Source organism: Notothenia rossii (genome assembly GCF_949606895.1).
Source record: "Notothenia rossii genome assembly, chromosome: 4".
Lineage (NCBI taxonomy): Eukaryota > Metazoa > Chordata > Actinopteri > Perciformes > Nototheniidae > Notothenia > Notothenia rossii.
In genome coordinates, this window is record NC_136902.1 from 10,063,960 (window position 1) to 10,086,468 (window position 22,509).

Genomic DNA, 22,509 nt, shown 5'->3' on the forward strand with positions numbered 1-22,509 from the left:
CCCAAAGCAAATAAGATGAAATGAATCCCTGTAATGGAGAATAAACCTCAGAGACAAATAATCAGTACATTTTCAAATGTCCCAAACTCATGTCACAGTTACAGAATCTTAGGTTGCTGTCTGGATGTGAAATAGTTACTGCGGCAGAAAAAGGAGGGGTTTTCATGTGTTGGCGCAATTCACCTGTTCTCCTGCAGAGGCAGAGTATTTAGTTTGGTGCATCACCGTATCAGCCTCAGATACTGCACCCCTCAGACGAGTACACTCCTCCGGCTTGTCTCATTACATTGCATAATATTGACAAGCAATCATGGTAAGAATTTATATTTATTATTTATGTAATGTCTGTGAATAGAAGAGGGATAACGTATAGATTTCTCTGTCGCCATCCTCTGCTCCACTGTAGGTAATTAGGGTTGTGCATTGTTAATATGGCTGCTTCGATACAACAAAAAAGAATACACGCATAATATAAATGTATGCAAATGTATTTCTGTATTGCATCCTACACTCAGCTTGACTAGCTTTGTAGTAATTATTTTTGCTTTTATATTATAATTAAGCGTGTTTGTTAAATTATACATCCCTCCTTTAGAAATAAAATAATTCTTTATTGTCAATTGTAAATGAATGGGAGGCTTTTATTCTCAGTGGATGATTTAAACACAGTGCAACATGACCTAAATCAACGCGTCTCTTTCTCTGTCTCTCGCGGTAATTTTGCACCTTTTATACAAGGTCCTATAGGTGGTTCCTAACCGTGGCTACGAGAACCCCTACGGGTACTTGAAGGGATTGCAGGATAGATTAGGGATTGCTATATATTTACACACAAAGGAACATTTTAGAATCAATGTTCCTGCCCCTAGAACTACCAAAGCGTATGAAAGACAAGCAAGTTCAAGTGTCTCACTAAAAGCTCTTAACAAAAGATGTTGAAACTACTAGAAGTGAGTCTTAATATTAATATGTTTCACTGACAATAAGTGTACATGTCTTGTTTAAATGCGTTTGTATTAAGGGGGAGACATACAAGTGATTTTCATTGAAGGAGCAGTTGGGTGAATTACAAAGGGTTGAACACAAGATGAAATGTAGACAAGGGTGTACGAGTTTGGAAACACTGCATACTGGGGGTCAGCAAGTGGCAAACATTGCAATGTGTTACTCTGAAATGAATTATAAACTGAAGCTCAAACGGATTTCATATTATACAAAATTGTAATTTTAAAGGCTTTTTCGTGCATGGTGTGGATAATTAATTGAAACGGTTTCTGATGCACCGCCATTTTGCAGCTCATTTTTAAAGGCTAACTGACAACATCACAATGAAGTGTTAGGCATTTACAGTGTTCCAAAAATGAAAGCAGTTGTAAAGTTTAATTTTTAAAGGTATGTTTCAAGTTGAATACATTCTGTAATTCAAATCTTCTCTCTCTGCCCAACAGCGTGAGTGCATCTCTATCCACGTCGGTCAGGCTGGAGTCCAGATTGGCAATTCATGCTGGGAGCTTTACTGCCTGGAACATGGGATCCAGCCGGACGGACAGATGCCCAGTGACAAGACGTGTGGAGGAGGAGACGACTCCTTCAACACCTTCTTCAGTGAGACTGGAGCTGGAAAGCACGTCCCCAGAGCAGTTTTTGTGGACCTGGAGCCCACTGTCATCGGTAAATTCTCATTAAATATGATAAACTATCATAGTTGCTGCCATGTGTAGTTTTTCAACCAGTCAGTCAAACACTCCTATAATTGTTGCTTATTCTCCATAGATGAGGTGCGCACTGGGATCTACCGCCAGCTGTTCCACCCTGAGCAGCTGATCACTGGCAAGGAGGATGCTGCCAACAATTACGCCCGAGGACACTACACCATCGGCAAGGAGATCATTGACACAGTGCTGGACAGGATCCGCAAACTGGTGGGTAACTTGACGTATAGAGTGACACATTCCTAAAACAAGTTCAAAATATCAAAATGAATTCTTGAATTTGTATCTCATATTTGTCTCTCTCCATCTCCAGGCTGACCAGTGCACCGGTCTTCAGGGTTTCCTGGTGTTCCACAGCTTTGGAGGGGGCACCGGCTCTGGTTTCACCTCCCTGCTGATGGAGCGTCTGTCCGTCGACTACGGCAAGAAGTCCAAACTGGAGTTCTCCGTCTACCCAGCTCCCCAGGTGTCCACCGCTGTGGTGGAGCCCTACAACGCCATCCTGACCACCCACACCACCCTGGAGCACTCCGACTGTGCCTTCATGGTTGATAACGAGGCTATTTATGATATCTGCCGTAGGAACCTCGATATCGAGCGTCCCTCTTACACCAACCTGAACAGGTTGATCAGTCAGATTGTGTCCTCCATCACTGCCTCCCTTCGCTTTGATGGTGCCCTCAATGTTGATCTGACAGAGTTCCAGACCAACTTGGTGCCCTATCCCCGTATCCACTTCCCTCTGGCCACCTATGCCCCTGTTATCTCTGCAGAGAAAGCGTACCATGAGCAGTTAACCGTGTCAGAAATCACTAATTCCTGTTTCGAGCCAGCCAATCAGTTGGTGAAATGTGACCCACGCCACGGTAAATACATGGCCTGCTGCCTTTTGTATCGTGGTGATGTCGTTCCCAAAGACGTGAACGCTGCCATTGCCACCATCAAAACCAAGCGCTCCATCCAGTTTGTGGACTGGTGCCCCACTGGTTTCAAGGTGGGCATCAACTACCAGCCGCCCACTGTAGTTCCTGGTGGAGACCTGGCCAAGGTCCAGAGGGCTGTGTGCATGCTGAGCAACACCACTGCTATTGCAGAGGCCTGGGCTCGGCTTGACCACAAGTTTGATCTGATGTACGCTAAGCGTGCCTTTGTGCACTGGTATGTGGGTGAGGGTATGGAGGAGGGAGAGTTCTCTGAGGCCAGAGAGGACATGGCCGCTCTGGAGAAAGATTACGAGGAGGTTGGAGTCGATTCCATTGAGGGTGAGGGAGAGGAAGAGGGAGAGGAATTTTAAGGGACAAAAAGGCATTTGTTAAAAATGATACAGTTAATTCTAAAACTGAATGTTTAACTATCATTACAAGTTCGGCTGTTCAGAGTTAGCGATCCTGAAAGATCAGTTTGACCCTGTTCTTAATAAATGTCCTACAACATATTAAGTTGTCTGTGTTTTTTCTTTTGGTTTTAAGAATTAAAAAGAAACATTTAAATTAGAGTTTTACCAATTGTATATGATCAGATAAGGGAATTCGTTTTACAGAACACACACATCACACAATGTTTAAGTTATACTTTGAAAACTGTTAGAGCAAATATATACGATCATTTTATTTGTGCTGAATCTTCTATTTTTGTTACAACAGGGCCATATAGTAATTAGTGTCGTTTTGCAACATGGCAGACTCCTGAGAACCCTATCTAGATATGGGCTAATTTTAAGCTAACAAAAACCCAACAAGTCTTAGTTTCAGTAGATTATTCATGATTGAAAACATGATAATTATAATCAGATGTAATTTCTGCCTATAAATCCCCCTTTATCCAACAACTTAATCCTTTATAACTAAACTAGTATGGTGTTTTTTTTAATCGAATTTCAAATTGTTTAATAGCCCATTCATGTGTGCCCACTCCAACGTCAACAGTCCCTAATCACCTTGGCATGTAAGGTAATCATCAGCTTCTCACATTTTACTATTTTTGGTACCCTGTCCATTCCTAAAGCCAAAGCCATTGAGTAGTACCTTAACTTCTATCTTCCTATAGTTTGTCACCAGACTTTCTCCTTCAGTTGGGGAGTTTTCTACAAAGGTGCTTAATTCTTTCAATTACCGGGGTTAGTATCTGCTAAACAAACATCTGAACTCACGTGTCACCAAGTGTTCTGCATCTCCCCTGAGACATTGCTTTGTTTGAACCCTAATCCCCCATTTAACCTCTTGAAATATTGCAGTGTTGTCGATCTGACTTCCACCCACAGCACAATTACCAAACCAAGATTACAAAATAAAGATGGCCGTGCAGTGCCTCTCATTCTGCAACCCTTTATTCTAACTGTTCTGGGATGAATACGACCACAACACCCTCCCAGCTCGGGTGCCAGTAAAAGAGCGGAAAGCCAGGATCTGAACTTTAAAGATCACCTATTATGCAAAATCCACTTTTTCATGTCTTTTATACATAAACATGTGTCCCCTCTGTGTAAAGAGATTCTGAACGTTTCAGGAAAAAAAATATCTCTCGGAGGGCCGTGGGGAGTGGCTCCTTATTTTCAATCAGCACTTTTGAAACACGGCTGAAACAGAGGGGTTTATGGGATGCTACGATGCACAATTTGTTTGGTATTTCGAGCCAAACACTTCAGAGACATGTTTATCTGAGACCTATAATATATGGATGAAAAACAGTTTAATAGGGGACCTTTAAAGGCCTTCATCCATCGATCCTGCCGTGCCTGATTACAGTAGCAATCCACTCACAACGGCACCTTTAACTGGTACTGTAGAGACGCCAAATGGAGTCGCAGCCCTTTGCGTCACGACACCCCCGGTCAAAAGGCCTGCTTTCGACCATAATCATTAAAAATATGACATTAATAAACGCTTTTAAAAAACAAACCTGAACGAGGCTGTCAACCTTAGCACATATTTTAAGCATACGTTTAATATTGCTTTTTAGACAATCTAACATCTGAGGATGAGTAATATGATGCCATACAAAGCATGACCCTGAAAACATGCTGGTGACATATTTTGAGAGTAAATGAAAGACTCATTATTTAGTTGTTTTCTAATTAAGGCCAAATTAAGTGACAGAATGGAATATCTTTAACAGACCTCTTTCCTTTTTTTGTCAGAGCTGTTTATGTATTGATTGCTGTGGGGGGTGTTACAAGCATTTCACAAATATAAGAAAGCATGTTTCTCAAATACATTACTCACCCTGACCTGAAGTGTTAATTTAAGAGTATCTGGCTAATATATTTTCTGATAAAATGATTTTGGAGTCTCTATCTGACACTTAGCAGCTGTTACTGTTGAAAGATCATTCATTGGGTTAAGGATATATTCAATGGCTTGTTTCTATAATAATGACAGACATAATACAAATATCATATCATAGATCGAACTACAAATCACAACACTTATTAAAGATTTATTTATATTAAACCAAAAAAAAGAACCAAAGACCACTTCATATTTTTCAGGACATTTATTAGAGAGCAGAACAGACACAGTATGCATCACTACCTCTGAAAAGACAAACTCTGAGTTGTAAAAAAACTATTACTTTTTGAGATGCCTTCAATTATTAGCAATTGTTTCCTGACTAACTAGTGCAACGTCCCTTTTAATACTCCTCTTCCTCATCCTCGAACAAGTAAACTCCAACCTAACAACCTGGTGTTATCCCCCCTGGCCTTTCCTATCACATCAAATTGACATCCACATTTATTTTTGGAATGTATTTAAGGACGAATCAACGTTATGATATTTAACTAGTTCTTAAGTTTTCGTTCTTTAAAATTCTTCTCCCTCTTCCTCTCCATCACCCTCAATGGAGTCGACTCCAACCTCCTCGTAATCTTTCTCCAGAGCGGCCATGTCCTCTCTGGCCTCAGAGAACTCTCCCTCCTCCATACCCTCACCCACATACCAGTGCACAAAGGCACGCTTAGCGTACATCAGATCAAACTTGTGGTCAAGCCGAGCCCAGGCCTCTGCAATAGCAGTGGTGTTGCTCAGCATGCACACAGCCCTCTGGACCTTGGCCAGGTCTCCACCAGGAACTACAGTGGGCGGCTGGTAATTGATGCCCACCTTGAAACCAGTGGGGCACCAGTCCACAAACTGGATGGAGCGCTTGGTTTTGATGGTGGCAATGGCAGCGTTCACATCTTTGGGAACGACATCACCACGATACAAAAGGCAGCAGGCCATGTATTTACCGTGGCGTGGGTCACATTTCACCAACTGATTGGCTGGCTCGAAACAGGAATTAGTGATTTCTGACACGGTTAACTGCTCATGGTAAGCTTTCTCTGCGGAGATAACAGGGGCATAGGTGGCCAGAGGGAAGTGGATACGGGGATAGGGCACCAAGTTGGTCTGGAACTCTGTCAGATCAACATTGAGGGCACCATCAAAGCGAAGGGAGGCAGTGATGGAGGACACAATCTGACTGATCAACCTGTTCAGGTTGGTGTAAGAGGGACGCTCGATATCGAGGTTTCTACGGCAGATATCATAAATAGCCTCGTTGTCAACCATGAAGGCACAGTCAGAGTGCTCCAGGGTGGTGTGGGTGGTCAGGATGGCGTTGTAGGGCTCCACCACAGCGGTGGACACCTGGGGAGCTGGGTAGATGGAGAACTCCAGTTTGGACTTCTTGCCGTAGTCGACGGACAAACGCTCCATCAGCAGGGAGGTGAAACCCGAGCCGGTGCCCCCTCCGAAGCTGTGGAACACCAGGAAACCCTGAAGACCGGTGCACTGGTCAGCCTGGAGATGGAGAGAGACAAATATGAGATACAAATTCAACAATTCATTTGGATATTTTGAACTTGTTTTAGGAATGTGTCACTCTATACGTCAAGTTACCCACCAGTTTGCGGATCCTGTCCAGCACTGTGTCAATGATCTCCTTGCCGATGGTGTAGTGTCCTCGGGCGTAGTTGTTGGCAGCATCCTCCTTGCCAGTGATCAGCTGCTCAGGGTGGAACAGCTGGCGGTAGATCCCGGATCGAACCTCATCTGAAGAGAACAATTTGTTTAGAAATGACTAAAGGGTTTGACTTGAAAGCTATATATGGCATATATATTTAATGAGAGTTTACCGATGACAGTGGGCTCCAGGTCCACAAAAACTGCTCTGGGGACGTGTTTTCCAGCTCCAGTCTCACTGAAGAAGGTGTTGAAGGAGTCGTCTCCTCCTCCAATCGTCTTGTCACTGGGCATCTGTCCGTCCGGCTGGATCCCATGTTCCAGGCAGTAAAGCTCCCAGCAGGCATTGCCAATCTGGACTCCAGCCTGACCAACGTGGATAGAGATGCACTCACGCTGTTGGGCAGAGAGAGAAGATTTGAATTACAGATATTATTTAATCTCAAACCTTGCAATTTTAACACTTAAAAACTGCTTCACAGATGCTTTCAGACAAAAAAAGGTTATTTGTCTGCATTGTTTTAGACATGGTATAATGGGAAACAAAGTGGGCTAACAGAAATAGTTTTACTATAGTTCAAAAATAAATATCACAGCTATATTCTTGAGAATACAGTTATTGGCAGGATAAAGGTAATAGTTAAATAAGGCGAAATAAATCTAATAGATAGATAGATGATGGATAGATACTCTATTTATCCCAAAATAAAATAAATACATTATTTTTGTTGCAGCAGCAGCAGTGTCAAGCATTACACAAGAAAAAAAAATGTTTAAAAGATACAATAAGATACAAGTACAATACAAAATAGCATTAGCTGCTAGCAAATACAAATTCACAATAGAAAAGACATCCCTACATTATCTGAATAATACACAATGTAACAAAATATTGAATAAATTGAGTATAATATACAGTTTCACAAGCTCCAGGAATATATATCAATACAATACAGACACATAATGGCATTTGGATTAAATAAACATTATAATTAAGTAGCTGTTTTACAAATTGTTATGGGTTATGGAAAAGGGGACTCTTTACATGCTATGGTGCAGTATGAGTAATATGCCAACCAACAACCAATTCATGGCGGTAACAGTAACGTCCACTTAATACATTTTCGCTGTATGGACAGGCTTTCTCTGGGTGTGGGACATCTGAAGACTGCAGATCACTTACACTTTGCTATAGTGCTGACAGGGGCTAGGACCCAACACAGCAGACTTCATTATTCATTCTGTCCACATAGCAGTCAGATGAAAACCTCTTTTGTTCAGTCTGCCCGTCACGTAACGTTAGCTGGCTGTACCCCCATGCAAAGCACCTCCCTTCACCAAACCTCATATTCAATAATACGCTAGAAATTACTTGTTTAATAGAAAAATACTTTTTTGACACCTCGAGCCTTTTTCCACTTTTATAAACGTGTACGTTTCGTTGGTTTGATATCGGTTGTAGGGAAAATTAAATATCAAAAACAAAACCACTGCCATTACTTCCCTCGGGCATACCTTAAAAAGCCTGGCATTTATTTTTGAAAAGTTCTTACCATTTTGTTCTGTAGTCGCGGTGGAGGATTGAAGTTCCTGCACAGAAAATCTTACAATACGACAGTTATGGGGTCGTTGTAAGAGATAATGGCGCATAAGAGATGGACAGCGGTTAAATATAGGGGCAAAGTCTGCGTCAGTGACCTCGGTGCGGCCATTGGTCAACAACCTGTCAGTCAGACGCTCGATTATATCCGTGGCTTTCTATTGGACGAGCGCCTGTCTCGCCACATAGCCCGCCTCCCAGACCACACCCGGCAAGCATGGCGCCGGGTACTATGAGGAGGAAAATGCTGCTTCACTTTGTGCAAATAGTCTGACATACAGCCCAGTGTTTGCTGGCACTTCCATATAATAAAAAAAGTTAATCCATGCAGAATCACAAATAAAACAACTTGTAAAATAATATACACGATTAGATACTTTAGAATTAGATTTTTATTCATTTATAATAGCACACTACAGATTATAATATAATCCAATGGAGTCTGCATTTTGAGAATACATCACACTTTTTACTAAAGTCACATTGATTTTTTACTTTCCTCTTGTGCCTCATGCATATTACAAACAACTGATGTCCAAACACCTGCCAGTACAATCAGTCAGTCAGCTCATCAAACCCTTAAATTACGCCTCTTACCATCTGCTTATGTTTCAAATGTATGATTTCTTTCCACACTGCAAAACTATACAAATCCAACACACAGATTGGGATGCTGATAATGTGTTATTATTAACCCTTTATAGCCTAAAAACAATATGCCTCCACATTTTATGCCTAAGGTTTAAACCCTATTTCGAAGTATGTTTACAAAAAAATCCAGACAACCTTTTGTTTAAGACATATGTTTGTTTCATTTGCACTAGTGTCCTCTCTAAGCTCATTTTCATACCCATTAATCATCATGCAGTCAATATTTCCACAAATGTAAAAACATGGGTGTGGGTTTCATTGAACAACAAACGGTTTATTTTTTATTTCAAAATGAACTTTTGTTTTCGGTCTAATGAAAGAGGTCAAACTGTCCTGTCATGTCATGTAGGCCACATCCACAGGCGCCCATCCCCCATCTCTCCTCCCAAGATTCAAGCGTTGCAAGGGAAATGAATAACGGTGTTGCCTGGATACCGCAGAATATCCCCATAGACCGCCTTTATCCGGCAGTCATGTGACCCAGCTTAAATGGCAGCATTAACAGTCTGCAGTGCAGCTGCCACAGTGGGGGATGTGAGGTGCCTCAGCCACTTATTTCCCCAAAAATCTTGCACCCTGATGTTGTGTGTAATTAAACAAATGTCCTCTCGTCTATCAGTGTATTGACCCATTCTTCGCACAAAACTCATGGCAGAAATATAAATAAAATGGTGTTGAGGATTATAGGGTGTGGCCGGCATGACATCAATGTGGAGGAGCTCTTTTGTTCACACACATCAAGGTTGTTCATATAAAACCCCATTCTTCGTGAAATGTAACAGGATGTACGTAGCGGCTCTGTTTGTGGAAAGACCATAAAAACATCTAAATAAAAGAGAAGTACTAGACAGTAAAGCTGCATGGTTTCCAACAACAAAAGGAGCTCTATGACAACAGTTGTCCCAGACCCAGACATGAAACCTTTTTAATGTGAGGTGCTAAAAAGCTGATTTTGGTTTATAGAGATTGCTGCAATAGGGTACCTGCAGAGAAAATCAGATGGTCAAAGATATACGATATATTTCTGAAGGTATCACATTAATGGCATCTACTTATTTTTTAAAGTCATTGCATTTTTGAGTATTTTTTTTACATGATGCCCTTAAATCGATGTCACTTCTGAGATTTTTAAAGCATTGAGTCAGCTGTGGAGATTTATCAAATAATGAAGTAACTGCAGCGTCTAATTACACATTTTTTCCTTATTATTCTGTAGTCAATATGATTGCACTAAGACTTCTTGAATGTACTAATAACCTTAATGTATTTGAATGTGATGTATTTGTTCAATTCTCTTGCTGCTGTACCAAAGTCTGGATTTTGGATTCAATGGATCCTGGTAATTTTTCTGGTCAACTGAGGCACAGGGTGGGCATTGTTGGTACTGCATTAGAGTTGTTCTCATCATGTTAGTCAAATAGAACGTTGTGTGTCTCCTTTCACATCATTATCTTGTCTTCTTTGTCTTTTACCCGCTTACATAAAATGGGCCCCAGCATGTACAGTATGACACAGAAAAAGTCCATTAAATGTACCTTATATTGAATGTGTATATGTGTCCAATGTGACTTAAATGACGCCAACTGGCATATTTCTCCCCTTTTACTCTATGAATTAATGCCTGTCAAACTTCAATTATTTATTTAAATGAGACTGTTTAAAATATGAATGTTGTTTCAATATATTATTTGTCAACTTAATACCAATTTATTGTGTTATATACAATTAATTCACCATGTTCTGCTTTCTTTCTTGTTTATTTTAATTTTGCACTTCATGTATTTAAACATTTATTTTGGTATAACATTTCATTTTCTCTCTCTGAATAACTTTGTTTTGATCAGTATAAATACATTTTAGTATTATTATAATATGCCTTGGTCTGTCACTGGAATGCTTTTGAATGACAGTGAGTTCAAATCTATATAAATCCTACACATTTTCACTGCTTATGATAAATAGTGTTTCTTTTTTTATTTGTAGAACAAAAACATGTATGAGGCCAAAGACCACGTGGACCACCAAAACAGTTTTTCTTCTCAAGTAGTTCCCTGGCCTTACAACCTGACACCAGTCACACAAAGTATCATTATCATTATATATAAAAAGCTCATTGTACCTAAAAAAACAAAAACAACCTTCCTCTTTTACTTGACTGCCTCTTTCAGCACCTGCATGAAATATAGATTCTGCTTTGACAGGTGAAACATTTGATTTGTAACTTTGTTGGGTATCATATTCTCTCCTGAAGGATACAGAGCGGTCAGTTTCCTGCCATGAAGGGGCGACCACTCCCATCTCTCCAGCATTCCCATCAGATTCCCATCCTTCCTCTCTCCTCTTGTGCAGCTGCTCAGCCCCTCCCAGTCCCACAGCTGCTGGGAGGAGGAGAGGAGGAGGAGAGGAGGAGGTGGAGGAGAATTTTCTCGAAGCACTGGCTGAGATCCAAGGCTGCATCCTTTCCTTTCCTTTCATCTTCTGCCGTTCATATGGAGTACAGCAGCCACAAAAAGCCGGTTGTAAATTATTCATCCTGACTTCACTGCTGAATAAATTATGAAATGGTACTCTGACATTAGGGCAGCTGCTCTGACAAACACCGGACGTTGAGTTCATACTGCATTAGGAACCAGAAGGGTGCTGATTATATTATGTAAAGCTTCTTTACATTCCCTGGATTTAAGGCAGCTTAAAGGGCAACAGGGTCAATGTTGTTACTGCAGCAGTCATACTGTAAATAAGCAGAATAAGTGAAGGGCTTCAGTGCGACCATTATGTCCCTTAAACTGTAATTCAGGCATTTTCAGTTCTTCAAGCAGGACAGAAGCAGAGCAGTCACGCCCAAACGTCTGAACAGCACATAGGCTGACTTGCAGCCACGTGATCGCCCCACTGAATGACATCATTGCAGAGAATCTGGGACAAAGAGGGAGGAGAGGAGAGGAGAGCTGGCCTGCCTGGTGGATCCAATGGCCTCAGCATCAACATGGACGCCGGCTGATACCAGTGTGATGAGAGCATCTTGTGTGGCAGAAGCATTCAGCCATCTTACATCATGAACAGCTCATCAGGTTCATACAAAAATAATACAAATACAATATATGTAATAGAGAATGCGCACCAGGACATGACTAGCTTTGTATTGATTTACAGTTTGCCACACCTACATAATACATGTATGCAGTCCTTGCTGATTCACCCGCATACATAATAAATATGCTTTGTTCGAAGTGGCCCTTTCTTGGATGAGATTGACCTATACCGTTATTTAACACTTGACTGATATTTCTTCATATATTTTGATTTCATTTGCATAAATAAGTTATAAGAATACGGCATATTAGTTAGTGAAACTGTGCTCATACTCAACATGTCCCTTTTTGTTCTTCCTCAAATGAAACTTGAGTGAGTTGGTTCCCTTACCCTCATCAAAGGTGGCCTCTTGTAAGCTATGCAGACACTTCAGAAATCATTTCATGGTCATTTTAAAGTCTAATAGGATCATTTATGGTCTTAATCACATACGAAAATGATATGCATAGCCTGCCAACAATATATTTATAGCAGTGCCCTTTAGGAGTAGATATAACAATGTAAATCAGATCAGATATGCAAAATACAGACATAGCCATCATCACTAAAGAGTGGCAGTTTTTTTTTGTTCACGGTGCACAGATGCCCTTTAATATATGCACACAAAATAACAACTCTAACAAGACCTTAACAAAAATGAAAAAGTGCCACGATACAACTCTGGTAGGTTATTCATATCCTTGATGACATTCTGTAAAAATCTATGCATATTTACCCTGCCAACTATATAGTTATTGCAATGTCCTTTGGGAGTATATAACAATACAAATCTGTTGAATTTGTCATGAAAAAAACAGACATGCTCAGTTCGAACATCATCTCTAAAGCGTGGCAGTGAAATCTTTTTGTGTCCACTGTGCACAGAAGCAGATACCCTGCCCTGCTGCCGGTATAAAAGCGGAAGCCCCGCCCTCCCATTCAGCAGTTGTTGCATCGACCCCGACGGGTACACCTCGCGACGCAAACCACACCGTGTTTAAAAACGCTTTTTCTTCACATTTCTTCCTTTTGTTCTCCCTCTCTCTGAACCTCAAAAAGAAAAAATGGTAAGTCTACTTTTCCTAATCTGAAATGAAGGTTTGAGCAGCACCCAGTGAGTGTTAACACGACGTCGTTAACGTGTCTCCATCTCTTCAGGAACGTCTCCAATGTCTCCATTGTGTCTCCAAAGCTGACACGGTTTAAAAGCTATAGTTACAACATTGGCCAATTAAGTATTTAGGGATTTAAAAAAAGCAGTATCGAGTGGCGTAATACCGGTTTTGCAGCAGTGACACGGTGTGATTGTGGATAGAGGTGAACAATGCACCGACTGTCTCCATTCAGGCTTTATTACAGGCACTCAGGTGGATACGTCTGTCAGTGTGCGTCATTTTCCGTCCATATATTAGGATTTTGGTCAAATGTAACGTGTCCATACGCGAAAATCTGACACCTTGCAAATGCCTTATCCTGTTTGGATGCAGGGAGGGGCAGATAGGGAGGGGATTAAAGGTGACAGATTGCAAATATGACTTTTCAATTCATAATATGCAAAGGGAAATATTTCTTTATATGGGTATTCTAATCTAACATTTATCAACAAAACAAATTGATGCAACACAAAGCGTCTGTTTCAATCATAGAACGAAATATAAAGGGTTCATTTAAATACCATTTGTATTTCATCCAAACTGTTGATTCAATTTAGATTAGGCCTATAAGCAATCATAATATATATATTGAAACAGTGGAGCTTTAGCTCGTTTTTTTCTCATCCACTGTGACTGTGCCCCACCCTCTAGGCATGAGAGCAAGTGGAATATTCCAGACTGATTTATGTGCACTGACAAGGCAATTTGCATTTTTGCTTACGCTTGCAAAAGAGGGAGAGTGTGTGATAAAAAAACCAAGAGGACAAAAAGGACTGGAGGAAAGAGGAGAGCAGCGTCCTGTCTGCTGTCAGGCTTTCTGTCCCCATAGGTTGTGGTGCAGGGAGGGGCTGCACCGCCTGCTCTCCTCAGACAGGGGGAGCAGTTCCATATTCCCTATATTGAGATGCATGTATGCAACATTAACTGTTGTAGATGTAATAAATGATCACAGCATTGACATATAAATGAATGTGAAACTAAAACGACTTGTTTTCTGATAAATCATCTCTTGTTTTTTGTTTGTTCCTACAGCGTGAGTGCATCTCTATCCACGTCGGTCAGGCTGGAGTCCAGATTGGCAATGCCTGCTGGGAGCTTTACTGCCTGGAACATGGGATCCAGCCGGACGGACAGATGCCCAGTGACAAGACGATTGGAGGAGGAGACGACTCCTTCAACACCTTCTTCAGTGAGACTGGAGCTGGAAAGCACGTCCCCAGAGCAGTTTTTGTGGACCTGGAGCCCACTGTCATCGGTAAACTCTCATTAAATATGATAAACTATCATAGTTGCTGCAATGTGTAGTTTTTCAACCAGTCAGTCAAACACTCCTATAATTGTTGCTTATTCTCCATAGATGAGGTGCGCACTGGGATCTACCGCCAGCTGTTCCACCCTGAGCAGCTGATCACTGGCAAGGAGGATGCTGCCAACAACTACGCCCGAGGACACTACACCATCGGCAAGGAGATCATTGACACAGTGCTGGACAGGATCCGCAAACTGGTGGGTAACTTGACGTATAGAGTGACACATTCCTAAAACAAATTCAAAATATTCGGGCTGTACCCGAATATCCAAATTCGTTAGTCAGAGTACTATTCAGGTTTCAATTTCGTTATTCGGATATTCGGTTTTTTTTCCCCGGTTTTTTTGGCAGGCGCGCTGCACTGCGGCTGCCAAATTGAATTTATCGAAATCTCCAAAATCAACGTAAGAGCTTGTGTTTCTTCGGGGGGTGCTATCACTTAACCATAAACTTTATCCTTTACTTTTTCCATCTTTATATGTAGATATGACTTTTTCTCCGTTAATCTCCGTGACGTTGTTTCCATAGCAACAACAACTTCCTGTCAACAGCGCTAACTCTCCTTCAAAATAAAAGCATGTCCATACAAAATAGGAAGCCAAGCCAAATTACACTTAAGACATATACAACTACAACGAAAGTAACAAACACAATGCAATATCCTTTTCAATTTCAAAGAACACAAATTGGGTTGTGTACATTAACAAATAACTATAAAACAACAATACTGGAGAATAACAAAATGAATGCCGTGTATAAACCGAAATACACGTGTTGAAGCGGTTCGCTGCTGACCCCCCCCACCCCAGCCCTAGACAATATCAAAATGAATTGTTGAATTTGTATCTCATATTTGTCTCTCTCCATCTCCAGGCTGACCAGTGCACCGGTCTTCAGGGTTTCCTGGTGTTCCACAGCTTCGGAGGGGGCACCGGCTCTGGTTTCACCTCCCTGCTGATGGAGCGTCTGTCCGTCGACTACGGCAAGAAGTCCAAACTGGAGTTCTCCATCTACCCAGCTCCCCAGGTGTCCACCGCTGTGGTGGAGCCCTACAACGCCATCCTGACCACCCACACCACCCTGGAGCACTCCGACTGTGCCTTCATGGTTGATAACGAGGCCATTTATGATATCTGCCGTAGAAACCTCGATATCGAGCGTCCCTCTTACACAAACCTGAACAGGTTGATCAGTCAGATTGTGTCCTCCATCACTGCCTCCCTTCGCTTTGATGGTGCCCTCAATGTTGATCTAACAGAGTTCCAGACCAACTTGGTGCCCTATCCCCGTATCCACTTCCCTCTGGCCACCTATGCCCCTGTTATCTCTGCAGAGAAAGCGTACCACGAGCAGCTCTCAGTGTCAGAAATCACTAATTCCTGTTTCGAGCCAGCCAATCAGTTGGTGAAATGTGACCCACGCCACGGTAAATACATGGCCTGCTGCCTTTTGTATCGTGGTGATGTCGTTCCCAAAGATGTGAACGCTGCCATTGCCACCATCAAAACCAAGCGCTCCATCCAGTTTGTGGACTGGTGCCCCACTGGTTTCAAGGTGGGCATCAACTACCAGCCGCCCACTGTAGTTCCTGGTGGAGACCTGGCCAAGGTCCAGAGGGCTGTGTGCATGCTGAGCAACACCACTGCTATTGCAGAGGCCTGGGCTCGGCTTGACCACAAGTTTGATCTGATGTACGCTAAGCGTGCCTTTGTGCACTGGTATGTGGGTGAGGGTATGGAGGAGGGAGAGTTCTCTGAGGCCAGGGAGGACATGGCCGCTCTGGAGAAAGATTACGAGGAGGTTGGAGTCGACTCCATTGAGGGTGAGGGAGAGGAAGAGGGAGAGGAATATTAAAAAAGGGACAAAGTTGTTAATCAGTAAACACATTTTATGGATGTTTTGTCGATTACCATTTTGTCTGTCTTCTCAATAAAATTCCTGTGACATGTGAATGTGTTGTCTTTTATGAATTAAAATCTAAATATATAGTGAGTGTCAAACTAAATGTTGAAAATCTATAGTTTGAGCTATACCACAAAATAATGTTTAATACTCAGAACACCGATCATTTAAATATTTACCTTTTTAGCATTTATGCAGGAAGATGTATACTTTAAAAAGTGTAATAGTAATGAGTACTGCAAGCTGTAGTAAATAAACACTTTGTGGAAGGAAAGCTGAACGATTGTTTAGCTTCTAAAAACATTTTTAAAAAATGCCTATTAATTTCTTGGCTAAATTCAGAAGCTGGGTATAATTAGTTTGTACTTGAGAACATATAGCATTTATTCATTACCACAGTGTATGTCAATAATACAGATGACTCCAATGTAAGATTGTTTTGAGCAAAGTTTATTCAAACATTCAAATTTAATTTTTTGTCCAAATGAAAGTATACAATTTGTACTGATAAACTTGTAGGTACAAAAGATCAGAGCATGTCTAGAAGTGAATTGCAGGGATGTTTTGATCGAAACATCTAAATATTACACCCGTTATTGTAATATTTATTCAGAAAACATGTAAAAAAAAAAGTATAAAAAGACATCTCCGGTGCAGAAATCTTGCGGTCCACAAGTTTCTCAGTATTTGGGGATGTGAGGCTGGTTCACACGGGCCGGTCCTGCAGCAGAGGGCAGTCGTCCACGGTTCCCTGTCTGTTCAGAAGCTTCCAGAACATCGAGGATCCAGAGCCGACGTGACCCCGGTCGACATGCGGGCCTGAAGACACGATCAGGTCCTCCTTGAGAGTGCGGTAGGCCTTAAAGCGCCTGGTGAGGGAAACACAAAGTCCAGTAAAGTTTATTTAGTTACACATGCTTTCTGGTTCATTCAAATTCTGGTTCCAACAATGCAACATATTATTATTATATATTATTTTAAATCTTTGTTTTTTAAGTCTTGTATTACTGTGTGATCTTCTTTGTTGCTTGTTTTTAATTATGCTCTGTAAGGTGTCCTTGAGAGCTTAGAAACGCGCCCATAAATAAAATGCATTATTATTATTATTTATTATATATGATAAAATACAAATATAAAAAATTAAATTGTGCACAAAGTCTATATACATGTAGATAGAATATGATATGTACAAGAACAGAATATGAAATTAGATAATGTACATTAAGACAAAATTAAATACGGTTAAGCTGGTAGTACTCGATATTTGTATTATCTTTTATAAAATCCCATAAAAATATGTCATCGTAAACTGACTCTACTCACTGCCATCCCTTTTCAAGCACATTTATTCCTAAAATGGATGCTAAATCCTAAATCAGTTCACCTCCAGGATTTTCGTTTTATTTCCCATGGGTGTGGCCAAAAAAGGTGATTTTAGAGCCATGAGAGTCCACAAATTCCCTGAAGCTGCAGTCAAACAGAGACAATAAGCTGAAAGGTGCTGAAAAGTTTGGTGATCATTTCCTCCACATGCGAGCAACCCCTTTTACATCACACATAGTAATTGATTAATTGTTATTATCTTGGTTTTTTGGTTCCATAAGGCAGTGGTTCTCAAATGGGTGTACGCGGAACCCTAGGGGTACGTTGGAGTACTGCAGGGGGTACGTGAGATTTATTTTATGTTAATGAAAAAAAAAAGTAAAAGTAACGAAGTTTGAGCAGTGTGGGTTTTATATGAACAGAGTTACACATATTTCAAAACGCTAACTGTAATAACTGCAGTGGCCTCCCTGTCACTGAGAATGACAAAGATCCTCAGTGAAGCACAAGCCCATGTTTCTCACTACATTGTAAGTACAACTTATTAAAAAGATCAGTTCAATGCAACCAATGTCGTCTCAGTGTTATTGCATGATGTTCAAATTAGTTTGCCATGAATTTAGTGATGGATTTTAAACATTTGAAATGTAGCATTTAAGTGTTTCTCAGTTACAATGTAAATCAGACACCGACGGTGCAGCACTGTACTGTACCTCTTTATATAGGCATTTCTTCCCTAACAAATTGTTTTTGCGCTGATCAGGGGGTACTTGGCGGAATTTTCTTTTCAAAGGGGGTACATTATTGAAAAAAGTTTGAGAATCACTGCCATAAGGGACAAAAGAGGGCGGTACGAAGTACAACCAAAGATTTCTTTAGGACACTCAAACGATAAGATTACTTTTACTAACTCGAAACATACTATGAAAGATATAAAGTTGTAATACAAAACTCAAATAACACCAGGACCCAATAACGTCATGGTCGACCACAAGGCCTTAATCATATTCTGCTTTATTGACTATTTTACTCTAAATGCAACAATAATTCACAAATAAGCATAATACTTTATTGAAGAATACTTGAAACTAGTAATTTACATCATAAACTTATTAGACAAAATTAATACTGGGGTCACAAATCAATTGAGAAATAGGTTACATTTCTCGTAGACTTCTATACAATCTGACTTTGTTTGCATTTGAAAACATGCAGTTTTAAGGCACTCTTCACTGGTTTCACTTTTTCAGACTTCAAGTTTGGCTTCACCACGTTGTTTATACATCCTCCTACAGTATCTAGTATAATATCCTAGAATAGAAACCCCCAAACACTGTCTCTAAAGAGGGACGTTCATGTTTTTACTTTACTTGAAGGCCACTGTACTTCTTCTTTAGGTTTGGAAAGGGAGAAAGTGATTATTTCAGGGGTATTTAAATGGTTTGAATCTGCAACCTCACCACTATATCCCAATCAATCCTACACAATGGAACTTAAAGTCAAAAATAAAGATTGTTATTGTGAAATCAGTTCTTACTTGTAGGAGAATCCCACTATTCCTAAAGCTACAACGAGTACCAGGAAACCCAACACCATGGCGATGGTGCCTGGAGACGACAGACCTGAAGCTGAAACAAGAATCACATGATTAGTGAAGCAGTAACATACTTAATTGTTTATTAATTAGACTGTAAGATGTTGGTTCTTTTGCGTACCTATGTCTATATTGACTTTGGCACTGGTGACAGCTAAACTGACGTCATTGGCCATGGACACGTTGATGCAGTAGACACCAGAGTCATTGAAGAAGTGACGCAGCACCAGCTGGCACTCTTTAGAGGGCTCCACCATGTTGCACTCTGTGTGAATCGGCTTCAAGCAATCTGCGTCCAGAATCACGCTGCACACCTCTTTAGGAAGGCTGGAGGAAGAACATGCTCCAGTCAGAGTGGGAACAAACAATTAAATGCTTTGTAAAGTAATATTTGATAAAGTGTAATGCACGTACCTTCCCTGGCAGGTGACAGTGATATCCAAAACATTTCTCTCCATGTTATGTGTTGCAATCACAGAGTTGTCCATTTGTACAATTTCTACTCTTTCAATGGCCTCTGAAAAAGACAAAGGGACTGCATTTATAGAGCGACCACTTATTCCGACCACTCAAGAGAGAAGCTGCCATACAGAGGAAACTAATCTTCACAATAATTCCGGGTTCAGTGTCTTGACCTAGTACACTTGTATGTTACGTTGACTGCATTGGCCTGGGAATCTAACCACCAACAACCAAGCCTTGACAAGAAGTGACTATATAATCTCAAAGGTTTCATTGGCCAACTAGGTTCGCTGTTAGGTTTGTTTTTACAGAAACACTCATGGCCTAATATGTATTACACTTGGTGAAAATGTCTAGCATGGGCCAAGAGACAACCCATGAAATTGTGGAGTGGATACACAAGTCATATTTATTTTAGTTTAAAATGCGAGATAGGGAATAAGGCCTTGGGGGAGTTCTGAGTTCTCCAAGTGCCCTTATAGTTTTCATTTGCCCCCGTAAACATATCACTAATGAAAGATAACTCACCAAACACTTCGATGCCGGTGCAAAAGGAGCCATACCGATAAATCACACAGTCATCAGGTTTATCGTCAGCCTCTCTCTTAGCAAGAACCACCACTGTAGCTCTGCCTGTCAGAGTCACTGGTCGCTTTGCACCTGCTGAGAACAAACAGCAGCAGGAGATTAGTTCAGTGCTAACAGATGAATGCTAGACATTGATACAGTGTAATCTTGATGGAAACATGTTGTATAATGTTTTTATAATTGTTATACTATGACGTTTGTATTTTGTCTTTGCTTTTGTCTGCTTTGCACAGCCCTTTGAGGCATTTCTTGTGATTTGGGGCTCTGATCAATTTGATTTGATTTGATTTTATGCCTTGGTAAATTGTTTTCATAGCAACATTCAAAGCTACAGTAGAGTCACTTGTACTTTGCTTGAGTATTTCCATGTACTGCTACTTTATACCTTGACTCCACTACTACACAGTTGATTGGCACATTCATGTTAACATTGCATTTGTTGGTGAAGTTTACAAGTTACCCTGGAGAGATTTAAGTAAGAAATGGCTTCTATATTACCAGCTGCTACTTTACAGTGATAAATATATTAACGCATCGATAGTTATAATCCAATAATATGATATCTAGTATTCTGAAATGGGCCATTCTGCATAATGAGTACTTTAACTCAAGTAAAGATTTGAATGCAGAACTCCCTGCTTCTTTTCTACTCTGTGACATTATGACTTTTCCTCTAGTGATATATCTGAGTGCCTCCCCCAGTACACTGCCAGTTCAACTACAATTGGTAGTAATGAAGAAAGAGAAGCAGAACTGCTGCACGTCCAGTTCAGATTATATTCTCCACACCACCAATGGGCCTACTCCTAAATATTTTTGTTCGCAGAATAATGGTCTATACTCAACATGGTTACATCACGGTCAATGTGCAATCATGCGTAATGCGTCCTGAACACAATGCATACAGAGGGTACTGTAAAACAGCCTTTCACCGGATACCACATTGACAGGAATGGGATTTGTATTCTTACATGCTACAACTTGGATTATAGTGTTATGTAGATCTGTAGATACATCTTATTAAATACGAAAATCAGAGCCGGACACTCTCAGTCAGCATGCAAATCCGGATAAAGCACAATAGAGCATTTCATTCTGAAGCGCTCTGCTTGCTTCACACAATGGCAGTGCTTCTTCAAAGATTTACATAACATTTACATTTTAAGGAAATCGGGTGATTCTTTGGATCACCGGTCAGCTGGTATGAACTCATTAGTCTGCACTTCTTTTGTTGCACATTGTTGGGAAAATACTGAATGTACTCTTCCAATATCAGAGTTCACATGATAAGGCCATACGTATCTGTGAACATGAGAGGATGTGTGATTACCTAGAAGAGCATCAGGACTGTTTGAGGCATGTGATAGCTCTGTGATTAACATGATGATTCAGCCTCTATGGAGAGAGACATATGACAAGCATGCTCATTTCTGACGTGGAGCTAATCTGAAGTAAACATTGAATACTGCTTTGAACTGGTATGCCTCCATCTTGTGACTGTGTAACTCCCTCTCTTGGATATCAGCATGTGAAGGACACTGTTCAGGAACTAGTTGATGCTCTGTATGTGATGACTACTTCCATTCTGGAGAGGATCACAGATACATGGATCCTGAGATTGAAGCTCAAACCGGTGACGAGTGATATTTTACTAACACACATACTGGCTCTAGTGTAGAATAAACAATTGATCATCTGATAAAATTAATTTGAAATCCTACCTGTTTCTACTCCACCTACAGCCGGAGCGTCACGGTTGACGGAGGAGGAAGTCTTTGCCACTGATGGAGCGTCCTGAGTGTTGGAGGTGCTGGAGGCCTCCTCCTCAGTGTTGTCCTGCTCTGTGTCTGAAGGAACCCGACTCAGAGTCAGACCAGCAGCCTTAGTGGAGATCAGTACGGGGACAGCAGACACCAGAGCAGCAGCTTTCACTGCACACAGGGTGGATCGATGAGTTAGGTCTGTGCTTCAATACGTCTGTATGTTGGAGCTTTGCATTATGCTTTATCTTGAAGGCAGCACCAGGCAAGATGAATTGGAGACAGATGGAAGAGTGATTGGTTATCAGAGAGGCCTATGATTTTTTCTCGGGGAAGAAGTTAAGGTGAAACCGTGGTTCTTTGTATCGTTTGATCATAAAAACTTGTGTACGTTTAGTTTAGTATAGGCCTAAGCAGGAAAGGAAAATCTAATACAAAT

At 40.9% G+C, this 22,509-nt stretch overlaps 4 protein-coding genes across 4 annotated transcripts in view; 2 read left to right on the forward strand and 2 right to left on the reverse strand.

Annotated features, from left to right (window-relative positions):
- Positions 1-179: 179 nt before the first annotated feature.
- LOC307035075 (tubulin alpha chain-like) lies at positions 180-3,147 on the forward strand. Its single transcript, XM_079674051.1, has 4 exons — positions 180-313; positions 1,449-1,671; positions 1,774-1,922; positions 2,026-3,147. Exons 1-4 carry the CDS (start codon positions 311-313, stop codon positions 3,004-3,006), a joined length of 1,356 nt encoding a protein of 451 aa, XP_079530177.1. The 5' UTR covers positions 180-310; the 3' UTR covers positions 3,007-3,147.
- A 2,042-nt stretch (positions 3,148-5,189) lies between these two features.
- Positions 5,190-8,367, reverse strand: LOC307035074 (tubulin alpha chain-like). Its single transcript, XM_079674050.1, has 4 exons — positions 8,209-8,367; positions 6,829-7,051; positions 6,597-6,745; positions 5,190-6,493 (listed from the first exon to the last, which is right to left on the reverse strand). The coding sequence occupies exons 1-4, from the start codon at positions 8,209-8,211 to the stop codon at positions 5,513-5,515; spliced, it is 1,356 nt and encodes a 451-aa protein (XP_079530176.1). The 5' UTR covers positions 8,212-8,367; the 3' UTR covers positions 5,190-5,512.
- Positions 8,368-12,895: 4,528 nt separating this feature from the next.
- On the forward strand, positions 12,896-16,393 carry tuba1c (tubulin, alpha 1c). Its single transcript, XM_079673556.1, has 4 exons — positions 12,896-13,045; positions 14,165-14,387; positions 14,490-14,638; positions 15,315-16,393. The coding sequence occupies exons 1-4, from the start codon at positions 13,043-13,045 to the stop codon at positions 16,293-16,295; spliced, it is 1,356 nt and encodes a 451-aa protein (XP_079529682.1). The 5' UTR covers positions 12,896-13,042; the 3' UTR covers positions 16,296-16,393.
- Positions 16,394-16,944: 551 nt separating this feature from the next.
- Positions 16,945-22,509, reverse strand: part of pmelb (premelanosome protein b) — an 11,148-nt gene continuing 5,583 nt past the window's right edge. The window contains exons 6-11 of the mRNA XM_079679387.1: positions 22,032-22,241; positions 20,251-20,385; positions 19,675-19,777; positions 19,382-19,587; positions 19,204-19,294; positions 16,945-17,212 (exon numbers count right to left, since the gene is read on the reverse strand). Coding sequence (XP_079535513.1) covers positions 17,050-17,212; positions 19,204-19,294; positions 19,382-19,587; positions 19,675-19,777; positions 20,251-20,385; positions 22,032-22,241 — 908 coding nt within the window. The 3' untranslated portion in view covers positions 16,945-17,049. The remainder of the gene's footprint in view (positions 17,213-19,203; positions 19,295-19,381; positions 19,588-19,674; positions 19,778-20,250; positions 20,386-22,031; positions 22,242-22,509) is intronic.